Raw genomic sequence first — 27,723 nt, 5'->3', positions numbered from 1 at the left:
CCCCTGTGTGGGCATTGACTTGAGTTGGACTCGATGATCCTTGTGGGTCCCTTCCAACTGAGAATGGTCTGGGATTCTGGATACACCAGGGCCACCCACAGGGATATCACCTGAGATCAGCTCAGTTGGTTAAAACTTGGCTGTAATAATGCCAAGGTCATGGGTACAATCCCCTGTGTGGGCATTGACTTGAGCTGGACTTGATGATCCTTGTGGGTCCCTTCCAGCTCTGAATAGTCTGTGAGTGATTCTGTGATTCTGTAACCCCTCCCCATGCTCCATCCCATGCAGGGTGGCACTGACAGAGAGCAGGTTTACTGGGAGCACTGGGATGCTCCTCCAGTGATGCTCACCATCCCCACGGGGAGCTGTGGGATTATGCAATCCCTCTTTCCTGCAAGACCTTTGCTGGCTGTTCAGGCTTGATGTATCATCATTTCATCCCCAGTGACGTAGTGTTTTATTTTTATACTTGTTCATTGTGCAATTCTGCCATTTTTCACTGGATATCATGAAGATCTGAAAGGAAAATGCATTCCTTCCTGGTTAATATTCAACAAACAGTCTATAAAAAGATGTGGTTACTGTGCAGCAATTGCCTCATTTATCACCTTACCTATGTGCCTAAAGCTGCTTGAGTCCCAGAGCAGAGCAGGGACCTGAGGGTTTGGGCTGCTTGGGCTTCATTTTGGACCTTAGACCTAAATTCCATCAGGTTGTGTCTGCCTAGAGCTGGTTTACCCTACACAGTCCCCAGGGCTGTGGGTTGCAGATCCCTGACCCTGATGGTGCTCAGGTAGCACATCCTTGATGTTGGGAACACACAGACCTGTGGGATCTGGAGATCTAAATATCTTCTGGCCACAAAGGGGGTGTAGTTTGAGCCCTGCTGAAACACCTTCAGTGCTAATCAGCCTTTAATGGCCATATTAAAGTGAAAAAGGCAAAGTTTAACTTCTCAACCACTTCACAAATAGATTTCATAGAACAAATACTAGAAATAAAAATATCGGGTGCTTTTCATTGTTTGTTTTAGATCTGTAGCTTTGTAACTAGGATGGAAACCTAAGAAAAACATGGTTTGTTTTCCCTTCTTGCCTTGGACAAGGTCAGGCACTTGTAGAGCTCTCCCAGTGCTTGAGGGAGGAGAGGGGGCTGCTTGCATTAACAATTTAGAAGTTAAGCCCAACTTGACAACTTCCTTGACTGAAAAGGATGGGAAGAAGTGCACTGTGACTAAATGTAGCATACAATTAATTCTTCTCTGCAGTTCTGTGTGTTAATTGCTGTCATTGTGTGAACTGATGGCTTAAGCAAAAATAGCAGATTTTATAAGTGGTGTGTTGCTTACAATGCAGCCTCAGTTTGAAGTGCCAGCCCGCAGTGGCTTTTGAGTCTCTTCTGTGCTGTCAATCTCTGTGAATCATCGTTATGGAAATGCAGAAACGTTGAAGAGAGCAAACCTGGAAAGTGTGGTTTGCACTTTTCCTGTTGCTTCAGAAGCTTTAGGGTGGTGGTGGCGAAGTGGAGGGGAGTGTTTCTGGAGAGATGCAGTGAAATCTCCTTCCACGTGCCCTCAGGTCCCACTGCCCCCCCAGTGCCACTCTGCGGAGGGGCCCCAGTGCCATTCTGTGTGCTGGGCCAGCACACTGGTGTATGGCTGGTGTACTGGTGTGCTATTGATACATGGCTGTTGTACTGGTTTGCTACTGGTATCGGGCTGGGGTACTGGTGTGCTCCTGGTGTGGGGCTGGTGCCCTGGGCAGGCACACTGGTGTGTGGCTGGTGCACTGGGCAGACACACTGGTGTGGGGCTGGTGCCCTGGGCAGGCACACTGGTGTGTGGCTGGCGCGCACTGGTGTGTGGCCGGTGCCCTGGGCTGGCACACTGGTGTGTGGCCGGTGCCCTGGGCTGGCACACTGGTGTGTGGCCGGTGCCCTGGGCTGGCACACTGGTGTGTGGCCGGTGCACTGGGCTGGCACACTGGTGTGTGGCTGGTGCACTGGTGTGGGGCTGGTGCCCTGGGCTGGCGCACTGGTGTGTGGCTGGCGCACTGGTGTGTGGCTGGCGCACTGGGCTGGCGCACTGGTGTGTGGCTGGCGCACTGGTGTGTGGCTGGCGCACTGGGCTGGCACACTGGTGTGTGGCTGGTGCACTGGTGTGTGGCCGGTGCACTGGGCTGGCACACTGGTGTGTGGCTGGTGCACTGGGCTGGCACACTGGTGTGTGGCTGGCACACTGGTGTGTGGCTGGTGCACTGGGTTGGCACACTGGTGTGTGGCTGGCACACTGGTGTGTGGCTGGCGCACTGGGCTGGCACACTGGTGTGTGGCTGGCCCAGCTGCCACAGTCCCTGCTGGCTTGTGCCAGGCTGCTCAGCCCCTTGGCCAGGCAGTGCCACACGGCCTGGGAACAGCTCCTGGCTCTCCTGGCACTTGGGTTGAACTCCTGAGCTGCTGCTTCAGGCACTGCCTTGGAATGGCTGGATTTATTTTTCTACGTGTTCCGTTGCTTAGAGACAGTGAGGAGGAGAAACAGTCACTGCAGCTCATTTGGGTTTATTACTGATAAGTTAGCATCTCTAATACAGAAATGTATTTTTAATAAGACTAATGAGCTGTGATTCCTGGCTTTTGCCAGGCAGATGTTAAATAAACTGTTGATGGGCTGGGTATAGAACCTGACACCCTGAGGGCTTTGATGTTACCTCGAGCAATGCCTTGAATGGCTGTGCTTGTGCAGGCTGTGCTTGGGGGGTTTGATGCTGCTGCCACTTTATTAGCTGAGTTTCCCCCATTTTTTTTTGCCCAGTTTTCCCAAGCAATAGAAGGGATTGGTTAAAAAGCTGAACAGACAACAACAACAGCAAAAACCCCACACCAAAGCCCCCCTAATGTTGTGTACCTGCTGAAGGACAAAATCTCCATGCTGGAAGTGCCTAAACCAAATCTGTTTGCCTGGGAAAGCTCTGGAACGTGTTCCCATTTTAGTCTGGTACCGTTTTTCACTGGGACAAGTTATAAATTTTCTGGTCTTGCATCAGATGTTGGCAGCAGCAGTTAATTTTTATCATTCATGGGGCAGCATTCCTGTTGCTCAGAAAAGCATTTGTCTGATCAAGAGCTTTTTGGAATTTGTTTATAAACCTTTCCCTGCCGCTGGAATATTTGTCAGCGTCAGCAGCCAAAGCCCAGATAAGTGAGTAGCTGAAGCCATCTCTGTTTGTGCCCTGGTTTTGCAGATTGCCTGTTCAAGCTGTGCCCCATGAACCGCTACTCGGCTCAGAAGCAGTTCTGGAAGGCAGCAAAGCCCGGAGCCAACAGCACCACGGACGCTGTGCTGCTCAACAAACTGCACGTGAGTGGCCCCTCCTCAGCCCCAACACTCACCTGGCCCCACTGGAAGAGCATTCCCATCAGCTGGACACCACCCATGGGGAGACACCCAGGGAGAGCTGGCGGCCAGTCAGCAGTGGTGTTCCCCAGGGGTCTGTGCTGGGTCCAGTCCTGTTTAACATCTTTATTGATGATTTAGATGAGGGGATTGAGTCCATCATCAGCAAATTTGCTGATGACACCAAGCTGGGAGGGAGTGTCGACCTGCTGGAAGGCAGGAGGGCTCTGCAGAGGGATCTGGAGAGACTGGAGAGATGGGCTGATTCCAATGGGATGAAGTTCAACAAGGCCAAGTGCAGGTCCTGCCCTTTGGCCACCCCAACCCCCTGCAGCACTCCAGGCTGGGCACAGAGTGGCTGGAGAGCAGCCAGGCAGAGGGACCTGGGGGGACTGAGGGACAGGAAGCTCAACAGGAGCCACCAGTGTGCCCAGGTGGCCAAGAAGGCCAAGGGGATCCTGTCTTGTATCAAAAATATCGTGACCAGCAGGACCAGGGCAGTGACCCTTCCCCTGGACTCTGCCTTGGGGAGGCCACACCTTGAGTGTTGTGTTCAGTTCTGGGCCCCTCAGTTCAGAAAGGATATTGAGGGGCTGGAGCGGGGCCAGAGAAGAGCAACGAGGCTGGAGAAGGGACTGGATGTGGCTCTGAGTGTCCTCTGAAACACCTCCAGGGTCAGAGAATCCACCATGTCTTGATCCAACCCCACTGTGACAGAGTATCCAGGGTCAGAGAATCCACCATGTCTTGATCCAACCTCACTGTGATCACCAGCCCAGGGCACTCCGTGCCCTGGGCTGGTGATCACAGTGGGGTTGAATCAAGGGTTGGACTTGATGATCTCAGAGGTCTCTTCCAACCCAACTGAGAAGAGCAACGAGGCTGGAGAAGGAACTGGAGCACAAGTGCTGTGGGGAGAGGCTGAGGGAGCTGGGGGTGATCAGCCTGGAGAAGAGGAGGCTCAGAGGTGACCTCAGCACTGTCTGGAACTGCCTGAAGGGAAGTTCTGGCCAGGTGGGGGTTGGTCTCTTCTCCCAGGCACTCAGCAATAGGACAAGGGGGCACGATGGGCTCAAGCTCTGCCAGGGGAAATTGAAGTTGGAGAGCAGAAAAAAATTTTTTACAGAGAGAGTGCTCAGGGATTGGAATGGGCTGCTCAGAGAGGGGGTGGATTCCCCATCCCTGGAGGTTTTTCAGCTGAGCTTGGCTGTGGCACTGAGTGCCATGATCTGGTAAAGGGACTGGAGTTGGACCAAGGGTTGGACTTGATGATCTCAGAGGTCTTTTCCAACCCAATCCATTCTATGATTCTATGAAATCAGGGGACAAACTCCTTTGGAGATGCTCACTGAGCTCTGCTCATCAAACATCCTCTGATTTATGTAAAATGCTGCTCAGGGTCTGTCCCCCAGGCCTGGTGTCCATGGTACTGGTGTAGAGCCATGGGAGCAGCCCTGGGAGCTCTTCTCATTAGCCTTGGGCTGTTCCAAGTGGGCATTTTGAGTGGTAACAACATGAAAATGAGACCCTGGAAACAGCTACAGAGAGGATTCTCAGGCATCAAATCCTGAGCTTCTGATCTCATCAATCTATTGGGATTCCTCAAACAAACATAGCTGTTAACACATGTAAAGGTTGATGGGTAATTAGGAGTAATTAGAAGGCCAGACAGCCTCTCCTTCCATATTAGCTTGCAGTATTTAATATTTTCTGAGTAAAATGTTGACATTCAGCAGCTGAAAACTCAGTAAGGCAGTTGATTGCTGTTTTTAGAGTTCCTATATAAAAAAAAGCCAACTTAACTTAAATACCATCTGTTGACTTCAGAGTTAAATAAACTCCGTGTTTATGTTAAAATTACATAGCTGGAGTACTTCATGTCAGAACTACAATTGAGTATTTCTGGTTCCCTCAGCCTATATTAAGCTCATTGTAGCCTGAAATACGAGCTGGCCCCGTAGGAGAGTGTCACTTGCTGATTGCCATATGGCTGCCTTGCTCCTGCTCTGCTCAGAGCCCACTGTGGCACTCATTTGGCTGCTGAAAACACCATTGGATAAGCCAGCAGGTTGCCCTGGCAAGGACAGAGCTGTTCTGGTGCTGGTGCAGCACAAAGACCCCTCACCTGGGCTGTGTCTGTGGTGGGGAGGGAGGGAGGCACTGGCAGCAAGTCTGAAAGGGTGGAATTCTGGGGTTGGCTGTTTTGGTGCATGAGGAAGGGGGAGAGCTCATGGATTTTAAGAGAAATTATGTCTAAAACTGCATCCATGGGGAAGAAAAACCCTGAGATCAGCTCAGTTGTTAAAACTTGGTTGTAATAATGCCAAGGTCATGGGTTCAATTCCCTGTGTGGGCATTGACTTGAGTTGGACTCGATGATCCTTGTGGGGCCCTTCCAACTCAGAATAGTCTGTGAGTCTGTGAAATTCTCTTCAGAAAGGCTTTGGAATTGCCCTGGTTTGCAGTGTCCCTGGGAGTTGTCTCCTCTCTTCCCTCAGTACTCCCCAGTGCAGGTGGTTGGGGCTGTCCCTGCTCAGCTGACACTTTGCCCTTTTGTGCCAGGCCCTGGAATCACAGGATTAGGGTTTTCCACAGCCAGCCCCAGCTGGGGGGTGTTCGTACAGAGATGTGCCACCATGAACTGCATGCTTTGATGGAAGGGTTTGGGTGCTTTACAGTTTTATTGGGGATTATTTCATCTGCATCACTTGGCCATAAAGGCTGATGGGTCAGTCAGTGACCTGAGGCTTGAAAATAATTGGGCCCCGTGTACATCCCTGGTATCCAAACTCCCTTTTTGTGCCTGTCCCGTGGGTCCAGGGGTCACTTTTGCTCTGCTGGCACCAGGGAGGGGTGCACTGAGGGCTGTGTGTTCTGTGGGGACCCTGCATGGCTCAGGGCTGGGAGCTCTGCCCAGGATCCTTTATCAGTGCCCTGACTTCCCAGTGCAATCGATGATGCAACGTGGGTTCATCTCCACTTGCCTTTTTTGGCTCCTGTTTGTGTGCTGGTGGAATTTCTTGTGTGCCACGGAGCACTCAGTGCTGAGGTCAGGTTATTTTAAGTTAATGCCATTTAAGGGATTTCAAATCTGGGACACTTGTCTCTGCCTGGTCCCACCTCGGTGCTGGTTGAGGAGCTGACATCTAGTGGTCAGAAAAATGGTTCTTCTGGGAGGATTGGCAGGTTTGGTGTGTGCTTGGGCAGCATCCTGAGTGCCAATGGTGTTTTCAGGGGACATTATTTTCTGTGTTTGTAACAAATGCAGCACCCAGTGTGGCAGGCAGGGGAGTCCTCTGTGTGACTGCTGGTTGTTGGGAGGAATTTTTGGTGCCTTAGAGAAATCCCTTCTTGACAGAATACTTGGAAATCAAGGCAAAAAAGTTGTGTTTCAGAAACAAAGAGAAAATTGTGCGTTGCTGAATGTTGTTGAATTGGAATGAGCAGCTGAATCTCAGGCTGTCCTGGAGCAAGAGCCAGCTGTGATACCTGACACAGCCTCTGAAAACAGCACATTTGGGGAGAGCTGAAGTGGTTCAACTCTGTAACAGTGAACAGAGAGATCTTCCTTTGAGTGGCTGAGCTTTGCCCTGTGTTACTGGGACTTCACCTCACTGCAGTGAGGAACTGTGGGCACTTTGCTCCTCCAGGAGAGATCTGAACCCATCCTAGTCCTTGAGATCTGAGAACCAAACCATGGACTTAATCCTTGGCCTTCTAACAAGTCTGGATTTAAATGACTCTCTACCACCAGACAGCACTTAAAGCAAACACAGATTTATATATTCAATTAAAAGAAGAATCATCTTTCATGTAGAGTGAGGGAGAGTTTCTTAACCAAATGGAATGGTTTAAAAACAGCCTGGGCAAAATAGCTCACTTTTCAAACAAAAAGAGCAAGAGGCTTGTTATAAATTATTCATTAGAACTATGTGTGCTTCTAATCATTTGCTTTGGAAGGCCTTTCCCTTTGGTACCCTGTTAGTGTGATACAGGAGGCTCAGCTGCAGCACAGAGTGTCCCACAGCCTCAAGAGGGATGAGCTCTGGTGCTGGGAGTTGGGAATTCCACTATCCAGAGCTGCAGTGGGCGTTTGTACACATCTTCCCAATGATCCTGCTGCACAGGGAGGGAGGTTGGATTTGCCAGGAAAAGTCAGGCTGGAGAAGAGTTGGAGCCTGTATTGACAAAGGAAAATAAAGAAATAAAGTTGAGGTTCCTTCCTTGTGATTTGTATGTAAGTCAGACAGGAATATAGAATTCCTGGTTGGAGTTGTTACCCGTCCCTTTTCACCTTCCTCTCACAGGTGCTTGTCTTCTGTTTTGTCTGAGACTTTTATTTCATACTTTATTTCTAATAATGTCTGTCTTATCTTCCTAAACAGTTGAAAAAGAGGATTGGAAGTTACATGGTTGGAAGCTGGAAAAAAAGAAATTAGGCTGTTTCAGATGATTTCTGATTTTCCAGTTCTTTGAAAGGCTCTCAAAGAGCTCAGGTGTTTGGCCACCCTTTTATAAAACCCCTGGAAGTTGAATTATTGTTCCTTGATTTCAGCATGCAGCGGATTTGGAAAAGAAACAGAACGAAACTGAGAACAGGAAACTGCTGGGAACAGTCATCCAGTATGGGAATGTGATCCAGGTAGGTTGGGAACAGTCACCCAGTATGGGAATGTGATCCAGGTAGGTTGGGAACAGTCACCCAGTATGGGAATGTGATCCAGGTAGGTTGGGAACAGTCACCCAGTATGGGAATGTGATCCAGGTAGGTTGGGAACAGTCCCCAGTCTGGGAATGGGATCCAGTCAGGCTGTGGGAACAGTCCCCAGTCTGGGAATGGGATCCAGTCAGGCTGTGGGAACAGTCCCCAGTCTGGGAATGGGATCCAGTCAGGCTGTGGGAACAGTCCCCAGTCTGGGAATGGGATCCAGTCAGGCTGTGGGAACAGTCCCCAGTCTGGGAATGGGATCCAGGTAGGCTGGGAACAGTCATCCAGTATGGGAATGTGATCCAGGTAGGCTGGGAACAGTCATCCAGTATGGGAATGTGATCCAGGTAGGCTGGGAACAGTCACCATTCTGGGAATGGGATCCAGGTAGGCTGGGAACAGTCCCCAGTCTGGGAATGGGATCCAGTCAGGCTGTGGGAACAGTCCCCAGTATGGAATGGGATCCAGTCAGGCTGTGGGAACAGTCACCCAGTATGGAATGGGATCCAGTCAGGCTGTGGGAACAGTCCCCAGTCTGGGAATGGGATCCAGTCAGGCTGTGGGAACAGTCCCCAGTCTGGGAATGGGATCCAGTCAGGCTGTGGGAACAGTCCCCCAGTCTGGGAATGGGATCCAGTCAGGCTGTGGGAACAGTCCCTAGTCTGGGAATGGGATCCAGTCAGGCTGTGGGAACAGTCCCCCAGTCTGGGAATGGGATCCAGTCAGGCTGTGGGAACAGTCCCCAGTCTGGGAATGGGATCCAGTCAGGCTGTGGGAACAGTCACCATTCTGGGAATGGGATCCAGTCAGGCTGTGGGAACAGTCACCATTCTGGGAATGGGATCCAGTCAGGCTGTGGGAACAGTCCCCAGTCTGGGAATGGGATCCAGTCAGGCTGTGGGAACAGTCCCCCAGTCTGGGAATGGGATCCAGTCAGGCTGTGGGAACAGTCCCCAGTCTGGGAATGGGATCCAGTCAGGCTGTGGGAACAGTCCCCAGTCTGGGAATGGGATCCAGTCAGCCTGTGGGAACAATCCCCATTCTGGGAATGTGATCCAGTCAGGCTGTGGGAACAGTCACCATTCTGGGAATGGGATCCAGTCAGGCTGTGGGGACAGTGACCTGTCTGGGAATGGGATCCAGGCAGGCTGTGGGAACAGTCACCTGTCTGGGAATGGGATCCAGGCAGGCTGTGGGAACAGTCACCTGTCTGGGAATGGGATCCAGGCAGGCTGTGGGAACAGTCCCCCAGTCTGGGAATGGGATCCAGTCAGGCTGTGGGAACAGTCCCCAGTCTGGGAATGGGATCCAGTCAGGCTGTGGGAACAGTCCCCAGTCTGGGAATGGGATCCAGTCAGGCTGTGGGAACAGTCCCCAGTCTGGGAATGGGATCCTGTCAGGCTGTGGGAACAGTCCCCAGTCTGGGAATGGGATCCTGTCAGGCTGTGGGAACAGTCCCCAGTCTGGGAATGGGATCCAGTCAGGCTGTGGGAACAGTCCCCAGTCTGGGAATGGGATCCAGTCAGGCTGTGGGAACAGTCCCCAGTCTGGGAATGGGATCCAGTCAGGCTGTGGGAACAGTCACCATTCTGGGAATGGGATCCAGTCAGGCTGTGGGAACAGTCACCATTCTGGGAATGGGATCCAGTCAGGCTGTGGGAACAGTCACCATTCTGGGAATGGGATCCAGTCAGGCTGTGGGAACAGTCACCATTCTGGGAATGGGATCCAGTCAGGCTGTGGGAACAGTCACCATTCTGGGAATGGGATCCAGTCAGGCTGTGGGAACAGTCACCATTCTGGGAATGGGATCCAGTCAGGCTGTGGGAACAGTCACCCAGTATGGAATGGGATCCAGTCAGGCTGTGGGAACAGTCCCCAGTCTGGGAATGGGATCCAGGTAGGCTGGGAACAGTCATCCGGTATGGGAATGTGATCCATGTAGGCTGGGAACAGTCACCAGTCTGGGAATGGGATCCAGTCAGGCTGTGGGAACAGTCACCATTCTGGGAATGGGATCCAGTCAGGCTGTGGGAACAGTCACCCAGTATGGAATGGGATCCAGTCAGGCTGTGGGAACAGTCACCCAGTCTGGGAATGGGATCCAGTCAGGCTGTGGGAACAGTCACCCAGTCTGGGAATGGGATCCAGTCAGGCTGTGGGAACAGTCACCCAGTCTGGGAATGGGATCCAGTCAGGCTGTGGGAACAGTCCCCAGTCTGGGAATGGAATCCAGTCAGGCTGTGGGAACAGTCCCCAGTCTGGGAATGGGATCCAGTCAGGCTGGGAACATCCCTGCAAGCTGGAGAGGATTGTGTTCCAAATTCCCTGCTTGGTGGACATTTAATTTCTGGAGTTCATGGACAAGAGTCTGTAGATTTCTGGTTTGTCCCTGCCCTGCAGTGGATCCTGGGAAGCAGGGACTGGGTGTGCAGCTGGGATGAAGTCACTGTTTTATTGTGGGGGTTTGAGGTCATGCTGATTGTTTTCCTCAGGAGTACTTGGAGCCTCCCTTAGAGCTGGCCACGTGAAGGTGGCACAGGAACACCACCAGATACCATCTCACTGTCAGGGCTTGACACACCAAATCATAAACTGACACAGAGAGGGAAAGTCAAGAGGAATAGTTACATTTTCTGTTAAATGAGACCAAGCAAAGCAAGATAAGAGCAGCTTTGCCTCTCACCAGGGAGAGCCACTTTGTCCCCAGCACTCCCCAACTCTTGGCCCTGGGGCTTTTAAACTGACTGTTGTGATGAGGACGTGTCTGAGTGTTTGCCATTTTCTGGGAAGGGCCAGTTGGGTTAACTGAGGATGTTTTGTGCTGTGGGACTGTAACTGGAGTCCATCAATATTTGTGTATAATTTAGTTTAAGTTGCAAGTATAAGTTGTCTTGTGCACGCTCGGTTTGATGAGGGGAGGAAGAGGAGCATTCTTAGAACTGAACTCTGATTCTTATTCTAGCTGCTTCACTTAAAAAGTAACAAATACTTAACAGTAAATAAGAGGCTTCCAGCTCTGCTAGAGAAGAATGCAATGAGGGTGACCTTGGATGAAGCTGGAAATGAGGGTTCCTGGTTCTACATCCAGCCCTTCTACAAACTGCGATCCATCGGAGACAGTGTAAGTGCTGCAGCAACAGCTCACCTGTTCCTTGGGCACAGCTTGGCCAGGGCCTGCCTGGCAATTAATGAATGCACAGATCTCTGTGTGTGATGATGCAGGAACAACCTTTTTCCTATGCTGTCATGAGGGGGAGGAACATCGCTATGGTAACTTGTATTTGGGAAACGTGGAATGATCTAACATTGGAGGGAATAAGGGACCTAATTAGGCTGGCCTTGCACAATTCCTGCCCGATTCAAAATGGTAGGAAATGTTGAGTTTCCTTCAGGAGGTTTGGAAGAAATAATTAGCATCTTGATTTTCAGTGTTGTCAGTTCAGAATCAAAAGTCATGATCACTTTGGATATGAGGAATGAGGCAATAAGGAAGTCAAATGTTCCTGTTTGTGGGAAATCTGGAAAAAATGGTACTGATTAAATGTGTTGCCATTTTAATCTCTTAATCTCTTTTTTCTTCCCTTTTTTTTTGGCAAAATCTGAATCACTGGGGTGTATTATTTGCCTGAAAGCAGGAGGTAATAAGTGTCAGTGTGCTCTGGGTTCAGGCCAGGTGTACATTTGGCACTTAAACACAGCACCTTATCAAGGAGCAGTTATTTATCCTGTAGTCCCATCTGCACCAGAGCTCAGTCTGCTTCTTCTGCAAGGCTCTGAGTCCAGTATCACAGGGGGGTTCTGCCCCAGTGCCTGAGTGTGGTGTGGTAAATTCTGAACCAAACAGAACCCTGGAGAGTACTCAGACTGGCATCTCTCCACACTGCAGGAAGGGGATTTTCTCCCATCACTTCCATTAAAAAAAGGCAGGAAAAGATTATTCTCAGTGTGCCCATTTGTGTCTGATGCTGCCCTTCTCTCCCAGGTTGTCATTGGAGACAAAGTGGTGCTGAATCCTGTCAATGCTGGGCAGCCTCTCCATGCCAGCAGCCACCAGCTCGTGGATAACCCTGGATGCAACGAGGTGAGGGGCCATGGGCACAGCTGGAGCAGCTCCCAGGCTTCAGCCAAGCTGCTTGTCCATGCTCTGTGGCATTCAGCAAGGGGACTGGTACCTGTGGCACTGCTTAGGGAGGGTTATCTTGGTCACCAGTGACCTACCAGAGCTTGCAGACTTTTGTCGTTATCTCTTGGGTGCTGGCAGAGGTTTGAGTTTGTCTCTTTTGCATGACTGGCTAAAAATAAGGCTTTTCTTTAAAATCAGAAGTTGTGGCACCAAGATGTGCCCCACACTAGTCACTGTGAAGAAAATTGACTCTACTCTCAGCCAAAAGCAGAATGGAAGTGTAGCAGGTGACTTGCAAACAAGTCAGCTCTGAAGCTCCATGTTCTGGAATAGATACAGAAAGGGCTTTGCTTTGCCAGGACTGCAGGATTCTGGTCACAATTGTCTAGAAAGTAAGACAGTGGTTCATGTCTTGTGGGGAGGCACAAGACAATGGGCCTGATGGTTTCAGTTCTCCCTTTAGGTCAACTCAGTGAACTGCAACACCAGCTGGAAAATCGTGCTCTTCATGAAATGGAGCGACAACAAGGACGACATCCTGAAAGGGGTGAGTGGCAGAGCCCTGCCCGAGTGTGCCCCCCCTTCCCGCCCGAGTGTGCCCCCCCTTCCCGCCCGAGTGTGCCCCCCCTTCCCGCCCGAGTGTGCCCCCCCTTCCCGCCCGAGTGTGTGCGCCCCTCGCCGCCCGAGTGTGCCCCCCCCTTCCCGCCCGTGTGTGTGCGCCCCCTCGCCGCCCGTGTGTGTGCGCCCCCTCGCCGCCCGTGTGTGTGCGCCCCCTCGCCGCCCGTGTGTGTGCGCCCCTCGCCGCCCGAGTGTGTGCGCCCCCCTCGCCGCCCGAGTGTGTGCGCCCCCCTCGCCGCCCGAGTGTGTGCGCCCCCCTCGCCGCCCGTGTGTGTGCGCCCCTCGCCGCCCGTGTGTGCCCCTCCTGCCCGGTGCCCCCGGCCTGGCAGGGGCTGTGGAGCTGCTGTGCTGACCCTGCTGCTGCCCTGCCTTGGCAGGGGGACGTGGTGCGGCTGTTCCACGCCGAGCAGGAGAAGTTCCTGACGTGTGACGAGCACAGGAAGAAGCAGCACGTGTTCCTGAGGACCACGGGCCGCCAGTCTGCCACCTCTGCCACCAGCTCCAAGGCCCTGTGGGAAGTGGAGGTGAGGTTCCAACCCAGGCTGTTTGAACACACTCTATCTGGAATTCTTCTTGGTAGGTCAAAGTCTCCCTGGTGTTACCAGTTAAAAATAAAATTCCTTTCCTGGCTGTGCTCTCTGTGCACAATCCCAGTGGAGTTCTGCTCTCTGATGCTGCAGCACAGAGCTCTCAAGTTCAGGGGCTTGGCAATTCAGAAAAGGGGGTCAGAGAAACATCTGTGAAGTCATTTCTTACCAGTCACTGAAGTTTAACACCAGCTTATAATTTCCACTGTCCTGCTGAGGAACCAAGTGCTCTATTTTTGGTGTGGAATAATGTGATTATGCATATCCTTATTTGAGAGGAGCCTGCAACCCTTTGCTGGTCTGTCTGAACTGGCTTTTCTTTTTTCTTTAGTTGGCTTTTAAACAGAGTGACTAACACATTGGCCAGCTCTGGCTTCTTAAAATATCCTCAATCTATTGGTATCATTCGAGTTGGTTTATGATTTTAAATGTGAACTGCATGTAGGACTCAAAAACTCAGTTGTAATGGTGGGTAGGTGGTGGTCATATTCTCTTTCCAGAAGCATCTGCTTTGACATTCAGCTTCTCCTGTGTTTGAAAGGAAGCCTGACTGTAATTCAGTTCACTTTGGCATGTCAGAGCACACTGGGGTGTGGCAGCTGTCCATGTGCTCAGTGTGACCCAGGGGAGATGCTCCTGCCCTGACAGGCACAGCTCAGCTTTCCCTGAGACAGGTGTATCCATGGGATAGGTGGTAGGAGGTACCACATGCTCAGGGGATGGAGGCTCTGCCTGCCCCAGGAGCAGCTCGGCAGGAAACACAACTATGATTCTTCTGTGCAGCACCATTGCATTTGAAATATTTCCAGGCATCTTCCCTCAACCACTTTAAGGTGGTCAAAAATTAGTTCATCCAAAAAAGGTAAAGGATTTCTTGCATTGCTTTGGGAAGTGTTTCAAGGCCTGGCAGCACATGTAGATGTAACACACCTTCTTCAAACACTTCTCTGCCAACTTGCCCCATAAAGTTCCTGCAATAATTGCAAACCTGAGCAGCTCCCAGGCAGCTCAGAGCTGTGTGCTGGGCCCAGGTGGGGCAGTGCTCCTGGAGCTGCAGAGTCCCTGTGCTGCCTGCCCTGGAGCCAGGGCAGCTCTGTCCTGAGCCTGTGCCCCCTCCCCAGGTGAGCTGTGCCCCCCCCCCCCCCCCCTCCCCAGGTGAGCTGTGCCCCCCCCCCCCCCCCCCCCAGGTGAGCTGTGCCCCCCCCCCCCCCAGGTGAGCTGTGCCGCCCCCCCCCCCCCCAGGTGAGCAGTGCCCCCCCCCCCCCCCGGTGAGCAGTGCCCCCCCCCCCCCCCAGGTGAGCTGTGCCGCCCCCCCCCCCCAGGTGAGCAGTGCCCCCCCCCCCCCCCCCCAGGTGAGCGGTGCCCCCCCCCCCCCCCCCCAGGTGAGCTGTGCCCCCCCCCCCCCCCCCCCAGGTGAGCTGTGCCCCCCCCCCCCCCCCCCCAGGTGAGCTGTGCCCCCCCCCCCCCCCAGGTGAGCTGTGCCGCCCCCCCCCCCCCCCCCCCAGGTGAGCTGTGCCCCCCCCCCCCCCCCCCCCCCCCAGGTGAGCCTGTGCCCCCCCCAGGTGAGCCTGTGCCCCCCCCAGGTGAGCCTGTGCCCCCCCCAGGTGAGCTGTGCCCCCCCCCCCCCCCCCCCAGGTGAGCTGTGCCCCCCCCCCCCCCCCCCAGGTGAGCTGTGCCCCCCCCCCCCCCCCCCAGGTGAGCCTGTGCCCCCCCCAGGTGAGCCTGTGCCCCCCCCCAGGTGAGCCTGTGCCCCCCCCAGGTGAGCCTGTGCCCCCCCCAGGTGAGCCTGTGCCCCCCCCAGGTGAGCCTGTGCCCCCCCCAGGTGAGCCGTGCCCCCCCCAGGTGAGCTGTGCCCTGAGCCTGTGCCCCCCCCAGGTGAGCCTGTGCCCCCCCCAGGTGAGCCTGTGCCCCCCCCAGGTGAGCCTGTGCGCCCCCCAGGTGAGCTGTGCCCCCCAGGTGAGCTGTGCCCCCCAGGTGAGCCGTGCCCTGAGCTGTGCTCCCCCAGGTGAGCCGTGCCCTGAGCTGTGCCCCCCCAGGTGAGCTGTGCACCCCCCCCAGGTGTGCCGTGCCCCCCCCCAGGTGTGCCGTGCCCCCCCCCAGGTGTGCCGTGCCCCCCCCCAGGTGTGCCGTGCCCCCCCCCAGGTGTGCCGTGCCCCCCCCAGGTGAGCCGTGCCCTGAGCTGTGCCCCCCCAGGTGAGCTGTGCCCCCCAGGTGTGCCGTGCCCTGAGCTGTGCCCTCTCCCCAGGTGGTGCAGCACGATCCCTGCCGCGGCGGTGCCGGATACTGGAACAGCCTCTTCAGGTTCAAGCACCTGGCAACGGGGCACTACCTGGCAGCAGAGGTATGGCCCTGGGGGCTGCCCTCCCTCTGTCCCGCGGGTTTCCTTCCTTTGCCACCTTCTGCAAACCTGTCATTTCCTGCCCCGAGCCCGCCCGGGGAGGGGCAGCAGGAGGCGCTTGGGGCATCCCTTTGGGTTAACACAAAACAGGAGCTAAACTTGGAAAACCAGGTGGAAGACACTTGGAGTGCCATGGGCTGGGGAGTCTGGAGCTGATCCTGCTTTTGTGTGAATTCCAGAGGCAAAAGCTTCTGCAGAGAATAGACCCTGAGTGGTATCCTGTCATGTGGGCAGTAGAATCAAGATGACTTTATTAACAGGTGAATAAATGGTAAATGGCTGAGAGCCTTTGGGGGAAAATGAATTCAGCTGTTGGTAATTTCTCTTGAATCACTGATTTTTGTGTGGAATTGTAGAACTGAATATAAAATGAAAATACAGGCAGACTTCACACCAGTCTGTAAGAACTGCAGATAAAGAAAATATCCCATTTTATATTCATCTGGTAAGCAGATTGGAAATCCAGCAGCGTTTTGTCACATGCACACTGGCAAATCCTTTTCACTAGTGACCCACTGTAGAGATTTTCCAGTAAATCTTGGGGTTTCTAATCAGCCAAACCAAAACCATGGTCTTACATCATGCAAGAATATACCAGGGGAAATCACTCACCTGATCTCTGGTTAGAATAGTGTTTGTTCTAAAAGATTCCTGCCCAGCCAGTAAATTCCTAGTAGGAAATTCAATTTGAAATTAAAAAAAAAAGGTGTAAACTTGTTAACTCTCCGGTAGTGATTCTCCTGAATGAATAAACCTCTCTGCACGTTTGCAGAGTGTTTACCTGTCAGGTTTTGGGCTGTGCTGGGGCTGGGCAGGGTGTCCTGCACAGCTGCTGAGGGTGTTTCCCACGTGCACCTCTGCTGGAGTTGTGACCTGCCTGTGGTTCTGTCTCATCAGGTAAACCCTGACTATGAGGAAGATGACCTGGAGTGTCAATCCTCAGTAAGTATAGGCAAGAGTCTGATCTTGCCCCTGGTTGAGGAGGGCTTGGCACAGCCCAGGGTTTACCTGGGCAGTGCAGAGCTGGGCCAGGCTTTGTGAAAAAACTGAAAACCTGAGGATGCTCTGAGGGCTCTTAAGGCCTGTGCAGAGGAGTGGATATTAACTGGGTTAGGCTTTAGAGAAGAGCAATGCTCTTGGAACTGGATTTACACATTACCTGACCCTCTCATCACCTCCCCCTTTGTGGCATCTCTTTTTCTGTCTTGTCTCTCAAACCTTTGTTTCCTTGAAGCACCGTCTTGACTGGGTCTGAAAAACAAGTTGCTCCAGGTGACACCAGGTGGGAAGTGTCCCTGAGGGGATGTCCCACAGTGCTGTGCCTGTCACCTGTCTGACCTCCTTGTTTAAGAGACACATTCCCTCTCACTGGAGCTTGTCACAGGACAGTGAGCAGGAATGGGGGTGGTTTCAGTGCCATTCCCATCTCCCTGTGAGAGCAAGTCTGTGTTGTTGTCAGTAAATGTTGTTGTGTCAAGACTGAGTGTGTGATGCTTTGTATTAACAGCTTCTCTTTGGTGTCAGAGGGAACCAATGTTGCCTCAGTAGCTGAAAACAGAGAAAACAGGAACAGCACTTTCCTTTGTGGATTATGTTTATTTAGCTGGATTTGATTGTAGGCTTATGCAGCTTTCTTGGTCATTTATCCTGTGTTATGGAAGATTTGCTCCATTTGGAGATGACAAAGAGCTACTCCTCCCCTTTTTAAGAGATGAATGTGATGTTTTGAAATCCTGCAGGGGGGATTTTTCCTCCTAAAAGGATTTGCCATTATAGCCTGGCCATTAAAAGGCTTCCCTTGCCCCCAGATATTGAGCTGTTATCCTGATTAGTGGCACTTGGCAGCTCAGTGCAATAAACATACTAAAAATATGAACAAAACCCCACCCATAGCTGTGGTTTGGGGAGTGAGAGGGGATCCAATACTGAGCTATTTTGTTAGCTTAATGTTTTGAAGGATGATCAGTGTTGAGGTCGTTGGGGTAGACAACCATCCTCCTGTGACGTGCAGTGATAATGTGAATGCACTCTGAGCTCTCCGGGTGTTCTCCTGCTCTGGCTCTACCACTAGATGGCAAAAATACACCAGAAAGAACAGGATGAGCAGCACATAATTCAGTTCTGACTCGAAGTCACCACATCCTTTAACATTCACTGGTGACAGGAGGGTATAGGCTGGTTTATCCAACTTTATCCCAACTCCAGCTTGATCCAAATGTGAGCTGTCTGCAGGGGTTTATGCACAGCTCTGGGCTTGATTGTGTTCTCTCCTCACCCCTCAGGGAGCTGTACAAGGAGGGGTGAGGTGCCAGTTATGCCTGAGCAGCAAAGGGGCTGCTCTTGTCAGCTTTGGGGTTGGAGTTTCACTGCTCCCCAAACTGCCCCGTTTCCTACTTTGTGATTTACTGCTCATGTTCATCCTTGCCACAGTTTCATGTGTGGCCAGTTGTGTCCTGGAGTACAGTGTGAGTGCAGAGCAGCTGTACTCCTGCCACTGTTCCACCCCCTTGCTGTGGGGATGAGGGCCACAGCTGAAATTCAGAGAATTCATTCCAGGTGAGCAAACTTCTCCTGGTGTGAAGCCTCCAGGTGGCCTCCTGGAGTTGCCCCTTCCCTTGAAGGCACCCTCCCAAAGTGTATTTCTGTTCCATAAACTGCCTGTTCCCATGGGCAAAGTCAGACTTGGAATGTCACTGCTTTGCAGCCAAGTTCATTGACTGAAATGTGTGACCTTCAGAGTGTCCCCAGGCACAAGCACCACGGGATACCTTTCCCAAATGTTTAGGGAGTGCAGTGCCTCCCCCAGGACTGGGAAAGGCCTGAGTGCTGCTGCTTTGGGTACCTCCTCCAGTGGTGCCACCACCACAGAGAAGCTGATCAATCACCCTGAAAACTGCACCCAGGGTTGAGGTGGTTGTCCATGCACAGCTGGCTCCTCTGTGCCAGACAGTGAGCAACTTCTTCATGGACTAGTGATGGTTGGGAGTTCCTTAGGAAAAGTTTTAGAGAAAGTTGTCGTTCCTTTTTCTCAGTTTATCTTTATTTTTTCCCCCCCTTGTGTCCTTTCATCCGAAAAGTCAGGGATTTACCCAGTTGATGTCAGTATTTGACTTTGTTGAAGGGGGCTGGGGATTTGCCTGCACCTTGGGAATGAAGATGCTTCTTGTGCCACAGCCCTGGGAACACTCTGAGCTGGAGAGCACCACAAGCTGTAGTGTGAACAGCAAGACACCCAACCTTTGATTAGCTCCTCGTTTCCCTTGCCTGGGGCTGATAGATTGAGTCCCATCTTTGCTGCTGAAGTGGATTATTTCCCAGCAAGACTGTTGGTACAGCGTGTGGCTGATTTTGATACTTGCAGCTCACTAATTACTTTGTTAGAGTGATAATTGCAATCTGTTGGAAGAGCTGGTCGTGTCAGGGGTGGGCATGTCATGGAATCACAGAATCATAGAGTCAGTTGGGTTGGAAGAGACCTCCGAGATCATCCAGTCCAACCCCACTGTGATCACCAGATCATGGCACTCAGTGCCACGTCCAGTTTCATCTTAAAAAACCTCCAGGGATGGAGAATCCACCCCCTCTCTGGGCAGCCCATTCCAATGTCTGAGCACTTTCTCTATAAAGAATTTCTTCCTGATATCCAACCTAAACCTCCCCTGGCAGAGCTTAAGCCCCTGCCCTCTTGCCCTGCTCAGCAGGTGTGGGTCATCAGACACCAGCCAGAGTTCCCTGTGTGTAGGGGGTGAGTGGCTGGGGGGGTCTTGCCTCTCCTGGCACTGTCTGCAAGTCCCAACCTCTGTGCTGTGGCATTCACTGTGTGGGGAGCCTGGAATGCTCCGAGTTACCCCAGGGAATGCTTGGCACGAGCCACTGCCTGCCAGTCTCGTTGGTGTCCTGGGGTGCCTGCCCTGCTCCAGGCTGTGTGTGCTGCAGCCCCAGGCTGTGTGTGCTGCAGCCCCAGGCTGTGTGTGCTGAGGAGGGGGTGGCTGTGGGGCTGTGCTGACCGCGGGTGTCTCCCCAGCTGGACCCCGAGCAGGACGCGGCGCGCCGGGGGCTGCACGGTGCCCAGGACAGGATGGCATACTCACTGGTGTCTGTGCCCGAGGGCAACGACATCTCCTCCATCTTCGAGCTGGACCCCACCACCCTGCGGGGAGGAGACAGCCTGGTGCCCAGGTAGGGCTCTGCTTCCTTTTCAACCTGAAGCTGCCTCACTCTGTTTTCCTTCTATCCTTTGGAGTCGGGTCCTGTCTCAAGTTACTGTAGAAATACTTAAAAAATGCCTGAGCTTCACTGAGTGCACAACATTTGAGTTCTGAGTGCTTTACAAATGAGTTATGATGAGAACATCATTTTATAGTTTGGAAAACAGAGATGAAGTGACTTCCTAAGTGACTTCCTTGACCTGGGACTAAAGACCTTGGATGTCCTCTCAAGCCACACCAGTGACCTGTCCATATTATGTTAGTTAGGATGTAACATCAAGTATTTAGCCCTTCATTTTCTGTTGTTGACATGTTCTTTTCTGTTCATATGGTACCTCCAGCCACTTAAAAGGGGCTGAACCCTTCAAAGACAGTCTGTGTGAGTGCCCTTTGCTGTCTGTGCCCACTGGGACAGCACAGCCAACTTGTGCCATCCACTTCAAGAACTCCCCAGATTGATACTCCAAAGTACAGGTGTCAGGGAGTCCTGGGCTGAAAGCCCCCCAGTAAGGGAGGAGGCTGGCAGCTCTCATGCTGAAATGCTCTCATCTGAAATGTGGAAGTGTGAGGATGGGAAGAGGTTTGGGTTGTTACTGTGCAGCACCTGAGTTACAGTAACACCGTGTGGATGTGGTTCTGCTTTGAAGCAGAATCAATTTCATTACACACAAAGATTCCTAAGGTGAATTTATAGAATAAACCAAGGCAGGAAGAGTGTTATTCCTGTTGTGGTGTGCAGCATGGATGGACATGGCACTTCTTTCCACACGTTCCTGCCAACACCTCACAATCCCAGCACTGTGAAGGTTTCCTGGCTGGAGAGCTGACTCAGTCCTGGAACTCTGGACTTTCTTTCAGGAACTCCTATGTCAGGCTCAGGCACCTTTGCACCAACACCTGGGTTCACAGCACCAATATCCCTATTGATAAAGAAGAGGAGAAACCTGTGATGCTTAAAGTAAGTTCTGTTCCTCTGCCTTGCTCCCTGTGTTTCCCCAGAAGTGATGTTGGCAGGAGTTGTGTCCCTGGGGCTGCTGGCTCTGCCCCACACTGAGCCTGTAACAGTGATGACCAGTGCCCACACTAAATACTTGATCTTGAGGGCTCAGCTTTATGGTATTTTACTAGTTATGCTGTTCCATTTCTGCCCCACAACAGTCATCGTGAGGAGAATGTTTTTTCCCCTGTTTATAACAACATTTGCCACCTCACCTGCTGTTTCTCTGGGTTTAGGAGCAGCTTTGAGCTTACACAGAGGGGTAGTGTTCCCAAAGCTTGGCTGCAGCAGCAGTCTCATGCTGTCTCAGCAGAGGGTGGCTTTTCTCCCTGGTCATTATCACAGAGTGTGAACCACTGCTTTGTTCCTGCCTTTTGGTTTGATGATAAAACTTCTCTGGGTTTCAGATTGGTACCTCTCCAGTGAAGGAGGACAAAGAAGCCTTTGCTATAGTGCCAGTGTCACCTGCAGAGGTTCGGGACTTGGATTTTGCAAATGATGCAAGTAAGGTTTTAGGTTCCATTGCTGGCAAGTTGGAAAAGGGAACAATAACCCAGAATGAAAGAAGGTAAGGAAAGCAGAATTGGGTTCAGATAATGTTGCTTCCTTTACTCAGTAACTGTTCCTTTGAAAATGTTATCTGTGGTTGCTACAGAAGAGGGATTTGATTTCCTCCTTGATGAGATTTAAAAAAATGGATGGTTTCATTGTTGTTGTGTTGACAGTGGAGTTTCCCAGGCCTGGTCTGTCCAGCCCTCCCTGTCCTCTGCAGAGTGAGAGCATGAGAAATGTTCTGAGTTTGGGGACTAATCCCCAGCATACCTTTGCAAATGCAGTGTGGGAATTCCTAATCCATCTTGTGAACACTGAACACATGACTCGTTGCAAATCCTCTGGCCGTGCCCATCAAAACGTGGCCAGACAAACAGGGCACAGAGGTGGCTGTGTCAGAGCAGGGCCCGTGTGCTCCCACAGCCAAGGCCCTTTACTTGGCCTTGGCAGAGATTATCACCTGATTGATTGTTTCTGACAATTGAAAGAGCTGCCAAATAGAACTTGGCAAGAGCAGAGCTGCCCTGAAGTGATATTGGTGTCTTACTGCTGCTCTTGTTCAGCTGTTGGACCCTCAGGCTGCAGCAATAAGGGAGGGTTAGTTCCTAATTTTGAGTTCTGTACAAACCTGAGCTTTATCCAGTCACTAATTGATGTTCATTATTCACTTAGCATTTAGAAATTTGTGTAAACTTACCCTGCCATTGTTCTCTGAGCAATTTCTGGCTTTCCTGTAGGTCTGTTACCAAATTGTTGGAGGATTTGGTCTACTTTGTTACTGGTGGAACTAACTCTGGGCAGGACGTCCTGGAAGTGGTGTTTTCTAAACCCAACAGAGAACGGCAGAAGCTGATGAGAGAGCAGAATATTCTAAAGCAGGTGGGCTGTGCCTTTCTGTAAACTCTGCCTACGAGAAGGGTTGTTGGAAAAGAGCCCCTGATAATAGAGAGCCTGGCCAGATGTGTGTAGAAAGGCAGTTTAGAGGATTCCCACTGCACTGGGCATGGCAGAGCAGGATCAGGCCCATGGTGCTCATCCTGCCCTCTGCAGGAATCTGACCCCACATGAAAAGTCATTGTAACCTTGAAAATCAATGACTAACTACAATTCTTCAGTGAATTTTGTGTTTCTTCATGAAGAGAAGCTCATTAAGTTAAAACACAGCATGTGGAAAGAAGTCAACAGGTACACTTGGAAACAGAGCTGAAGGTTCACAAGCATTTTGAGCACTTTAAGACTGACCAAAAAATCAAAATTAGAAAAAAAAAAGCAGTGGTCTGACCTGAGCACCCTGGGCTGGTGGGAGGTGTCCCTGCCCCTGGCAGGGGTGGCACTGGAGGTGCTTTAAGGTCCTTCCAACTCAAACCATTTTGTGGTTGTATGAATGTTTGGCCTCAGTCTATTTGAACTAAAAGATCCTTTGAGTTTCCAGCTTTCAGCAGCCTCTGGGCAGTGGACTGTAGGCTCCCCATTGCCAGAAGGAAAAATCAGAGCATATGATGTTGAATAAAGGTGATGAATTCACATCTTCTGTCCAGGCTGCTCCGTGGCCAAGGAGCTCGGTGGCTGCTGTATTTCTGCTGTACCTTCAGCCATGCAGAGACACGGTGCTTTCAGCCCAGTCTGAGCCAGCTGAAGGCAGTTTCTCATGGGGTTTGCTTGGTTTGTGCTCCCTGTGCAGATCTTCAAGCTGCTGCAGGCGCCGTTCACGGACAGCGGGGACGGGCCCATGCTGAGGCTGGAGGAGCTGGGCGACCAGCGCCACGCGCCCTTCCGACACATCTGCAGGCTCTGCTACAGGGTGCTCAGGCACTCCCAGCAGGACTACAGGAAGAATCAGGTTGGGAATGTGTCTGTGCTGTTCAGTGGCACCAACATAGAATCATGGAATCAGTTGGGTTGGAAGACACTTCTGAGATCGTCAAGTCCAACCCTTGATCCAACCCCACTTTGATCACCAGTTCATGGCACTCAGTGCCATGTCCAGTCTCATCTTAAACACCTTCAGGACTGGTGAATCCACCCCCTCTCTGGGCAGCCCATTCCAATGCCTGACCACTCTCTCTGGAAAGAAATTCCTCCTGATATCCAACCTAAACCTCCCCTGGCAGAGCTTGAGCTGTGCCCTCTTGTCCTACTGTTGGTTGCCTGAGAGAAGAGACCAATTCCCACCTGGGTACCTTTCAGGGAGTTCTAGACAGTGATGAGGTCTCCCCTGAGCCTCCTCTTCTCCAGCCTGAACAACCCCAGGTCCCTCAGCCTTTCCTCATAGGACTGGTGCTCAAGTCCTTTCACCAGCCTCGTTGCTCTTCTCTGGTGTGCTCCAAAAGAAACGCTACGTGCTGTTAATGACACCCTGCTCTGCTCTGCTGTGGCTGTACAGTCAGCAAGAGATTGGGGATGGCTCAGTTTTATTCTGTCTGGGTTTTTTCCTCTCTCTCAGAGAATATAATGGAATTAGCACCTGTTCTGGGTGGACTTAAACCAACAGAATTTCTAGCTGAATTACAAGACTTTCTTCAGTTGCTTACCACAGACTCTGTTGAAAGTTGTCCTGTGAACCAAGACTGCTCAGTTTTTGTTGCCATGTATTGAACCCAAACTCCTCTCAGATGGGGATAACTGCCTTGCTGGTGTCTAACCCGGGAGGGAGGGAAGGAGGCCTTAAAATTGTCTGTCATTTGCTTTCTTTCAAAAGAAAAATTTGTTTTAATTCAGTTCTCTCCTTGGGGTGTTGGTATTGAGGAACATCCTAGTGTTTTCTCTTATTATTTTAAATTCTGTGGGTTAATTCCAGCCCCTTCCTCCTTCCCTCTGTGTTTTGAAGGAATACATTGCCAAGCAGTTTGGCTTCATGCAGAAGCAGATTGGCTACGACGTGTTGGCTGAGGACACCATCACAGCCCTGCTCCACAACAACCGCAAGCTCCTGGAGAAGCACATCACAGCTGCTGAGATTGACACCTTTGTGAGTCTCGTGAGGAAAAACAGGGAGCCCAGGTGAGATCTGCATTTCTGAGTATGTAATTACCCTTTTCCTTCTGAGAGGAGCCTGTACCTGCCAGCTTGCTCAGAGGGAAGCACAGCCAGTTCATTCTGTTTTGACACACTCCATTCCTTCCCCTCAGGCAACATTCCTGCTCTGTGCTGTTCCCCTGGAGTTCTGAGTGTTTTCTGCCTGAACTGTAGACAGCTTCAGTTAGCTGTCCCCAGTGATTGATCCCCCTTTGGCTCCCGTTTCCCACCAGGTTTTTGGATTACCTCTCGGATCTGTGTGTCTCCATGAACAAGTCTATTCCGGTGACGCAGGAGCTGATCTGCAAGGCTGTGCTGAACCCGGCCAATGCAGACATCCTCATCGAGACCAAGTGAGTGCTGCCTCTGGAGCTGCTTTTCCTGGTGTGAAGCAGAAGGAAGGTGCTCGAAGCTGAGCGCTCTGGCATGTCTGGAGGAGGCAGGGAGTTGTGTGGGGTCCTCCTCAAGCACAGGGGAGCGGGGCACTGACGGCAGCAAATGTCTGTCAGGGTGTTCGGAGCCTGCAGGCACTAATCTTGGAGCTGTCTCACGTTTGATCCAAAGGAGACAGACTTTACAGGAGGGTGTGCAGGCTCCTGTGGGCCTGATGCTGCTCTGGGCTCCAGGCTGGGCTCCATCAGCTCTGCAGGGAGCTCAGCTGGCAGAGGAGCACACCCTGATCCATCCCTGCTCACCCTTTGCTCCCTCTGAGGTTTGGGTTCAGGTCTCCAGCTCTCAGCACTGCCCTGTCACTGCTGGAGCCTCAGTGCAGGCACCACATCCTGCTTGTCTTGGATAAAATGTCTTTATTCAATATGTGTCCTAGGGAATAGATAACCATTATCCAAGTGCTGTGATAGGGTAGCAGGTCTTTGCCAGGGAGTATTTAAAACACAAATGGGTGAGAGTATTCTTCACATCTGATTCTCTTCATGAAATCATAAAGGCTGTGTTTATTTCCACCAGCACTTAATGTTGCTGCATCACTTACCTGTCCTTATCCTGGCATATTAAATTTGGGGGTTTACAGGTATGTGATCTTTTCTTTGCTGAAGAACTAAAAAAGCCCCCAAAGCCTTTTTAGAATCAGCAGGTGATTTATTTCTAGTTCTTTCACCACATAAGCAGAGAGAAGTTCTGATCCAATTGGCAATTACAGGATACAGAACTAATGATTTTTTTTGATGTTTTCCTTTCCCAAATCCTTTCCTGATCTGTTGAATGATCTTGGCACCACTTCTGCAAAGACTCTTTTGAAAGTCAATTAGATGTGCCTTTAACTTCCATATATTTTTATTTTCCACAATTGAAAGAAGGTGAAATGTTCCCCTTTTCAGGACTGAATGGAAAAGTTATAATCTGAATTCTTTCTAACCTAATGCTTTCAATAATAAGCCCCAATGATTTGATGTAGTAAAGAGCTGCTGCTGAAGGGGTAACTGCTTTTACTGCTCTGCTTTTACTTGGCAGAGTTGAGGAATAAAATTGATGTTTTCTGAATGCAGGTGAGAACATAAATTAATTGTAACTCCCCAGTCCATTTTAGCAAGTGTCTGAAAGGTTGCCAGGGTGTGCCTGGGTGCTGGCAGGTGGCACTGACCTGCCCTCCTCCCTCCCTGCAGGCTCGTCCTCTCCCGCTTCGAATTCGAGGAGGTGTCAAGTGGAGAAAACTCCTTGGATGTTGGGGAAGATGAGGAGGAAGTGTGGTTGTTCTGGAGGGACAGCAACAAGGAGATCCGCAGCAAGAGCATCCGAGAGCTGGCCCAGGATGCCAAGGAGGGGCAGAAGGAGGACCGGGACGTGCTCAGCTACTACAGGTTACCAGCAGGCACTGCTGGGCTGGCACAGCTCGGGGGGCTGCCTGGGGGGCTCGGCTTTGTGGGGTGTGGCTGGGACAAAACAGCCTTTAGGGGGAGGATGGAGTCACTTGGCAATGAGAGCTGAAAGCACAGAGTTATTTGTGGTGAGAAGTCCAGTTATCAGCAGGAGCCCATCCCTGGAAGTGCCCAAGGCCAGGTTGGACAGGGCTTGGAGCAGCCTGGGCTGGTGGGAGGTGTCCCTGCCCATGGCAGGGGTGGCACTGGATGGGCTTTAAGGTCTCTTCTAACCCAGGCCATTCTGTGATACATAATGAGGAAAAATCATGTCTCCTTTTATTGTATTTTACCTCCCTTTATTCTAATTCTATTATATTACCATTTTCTACTGTTTGATAAGTACTTTATCCTTTCCACAGTAAACATTAACTGTATTACTGCAAAGTATGACACTGCTCTGTTAACACATGAGCACACCAGCACTAAACCCACCCCCTGTACTCTGCAGGACACTGGAAACCAATTAAAAGAAAAGAATTAAAGTAAAAATTATAAAAATAAATAATTAAAATAAAACCAATTAAAATAAAAACTGCAATTAAAATCCCAGCCTGTAATGCAGCTTTATTATTTTGTGGAGGTTTTTAAGGTGAGACTGGACGTGGCACTGAGTGCCATGATCTGGTAATCAAAGTGGGGTTGGATTAAGGGTTGGACTCGATGATCTCAGAGGTCTCTTCCAACCCAACTGATTCTGTGATTCTATGATTTTATTTCATTTCCCCTGAAGGTACCAGCTCAACCTCTTTGCTCGAATGTGCCTTGACCGCCAGTACTTGGCCATCAACGAGATCTCGGGGCAGCTGGACGTGGATCTCATCCTGCGCTGCATGTCGGACGAGAACCTGCCCTACGACCTGCGTGCCTCCTTCTGCCGCCTCATGCTGCACATGCACGTGGACAGGGACCCCCAGGAGCAGGTGACCCCCGTCAAGTACGCCCGCCTCTGGTCCGAGATCCCCTCGGAGATCGCCATCGATGAGTGAGTGGGGGCTGGAGGGGGTGGGAAGGGAAATGGCACCACTGGGGGAAACCAGAGCCATCCTGAGCTCGGGTGTCAGTTATAGTGGGGCTGGTTACAAATGAAATAAATGGTATGTATGGCCAGACTTCGTGAGGGAAGCTTTGGCCAGGGCTCTCCCCACGTGCCCTTCCAGCCTGTGCAGTGGATTGTTCAGGTGAGGCTCAGCATGAGCAGAACTGGCCCCACCGTTTCAGTCCCAAGGTCCATCTGCCACGGCCG

General features: G+C 51.5%; 1 protein-coding gene across 6 annotated transcripts in view; it reads left to right on the top strand.

The window, feature by feature from the left end:
- Positions 1 to 27,723, top strand: part of ITPR1 (inositol 1,4,5-trisphosphate receptor type 1) — a 182,875-nt gene that overhangs the window by 54,236 nt on the left and 100,916 nt on the right. For 3 of the 6 annotated variants that reach the window (XM_071550193.1, XM_071550191.1, XM_071550196.1), the window contains 17 exons: positions 3,243 to 3,358; positions 7,950 to 8,036; positions 11,068 to 11,226; positions 12,088 to 12,186; positions 12,692 to 12,775; positions 13,224 to 13,370; positions 15,679 to 15,774; positions 16,729 to 16,773; positions 19,856 to 20,010; positions 20,898 to 20,997; positions 21,444 to 21,604; positions 22,326 to 22,467; positions 23,270 to 23,428; positions 24,416 to 24,588; positions 24,837 to 24,956; positions 26,226 to 26,420; positions 27,211 to 27,462. In XM_071550193.1, the coding sequence (XP_071406294.1) occupies positions 3,243 to 3,358; positions 7,950 to 8,036; positions 11,068 to 11,226; positions 12,088 to 12,186; positions 12,692 to 12,775; positions 13,224 to 13,370; positions 15,679 to 15,774; positions 16,729 to 16,773; positions 19,856 to 20,010; positions 20,898 to 20,997; positions 21,444 to 21,604; positions 22,326 to 22,467; positions 23,270 to 23,428; positions 24,416 to 24,588; positions 24,837 to 24,956; positions 26,226 to 26,420; positions 27,211 to 27,462 (2,290 nt within the window). Of the gene's footprint in view, positions 1 to 3,242; positions 3,359 to 7,949; positions 8,037 to 8,419; positions 8,450 to 9,151; positions 9,162 to 11,067; positions 11,227 to 12,087; positions 12,187 to 12,691; positions 12,776 to 13,223; positions 13,371 to 15,678; positions 15,775 to 16,728; positions 16,774 to 19,855; positions 20,011 to 20,897; positions 20,998 to 21,443; positions 21,605 to 22,325; positions 22,468 to 23,269; positions 23,429 to 24,415; positions 24,589 to 24,836; positions 24,957 to 26,225; positions 26,421 to 27,210; positions 27,463 to 27,723 lie in introns of those variants that run through there. The other 3 variants (XM_071550192.1, XM_071550194.1, XM_071550195.1) reach the window with 3 other exon arrangements.

The sequence above is a fragment of the Pithys albifrons genome, chromosome 3, assembly GCF_047495875.1.
Source record: "Pithys albifrons albifrons isolate INPA30051 chromosome 3, PitAlb_v1, whole genome shotgun sequence".
Classification (NCBI taxonomy): domain Eukaryota; kingdom Metazoa; phylum Chordata; class Aves; order Passeriformes; family Thamnophilidae; genus Pithys; species Pithys albifrons.
Note: the sequence above shows the minus strand (reverse complement) of the source record. Positions and strands in the feature narration are given on the sequence as shown.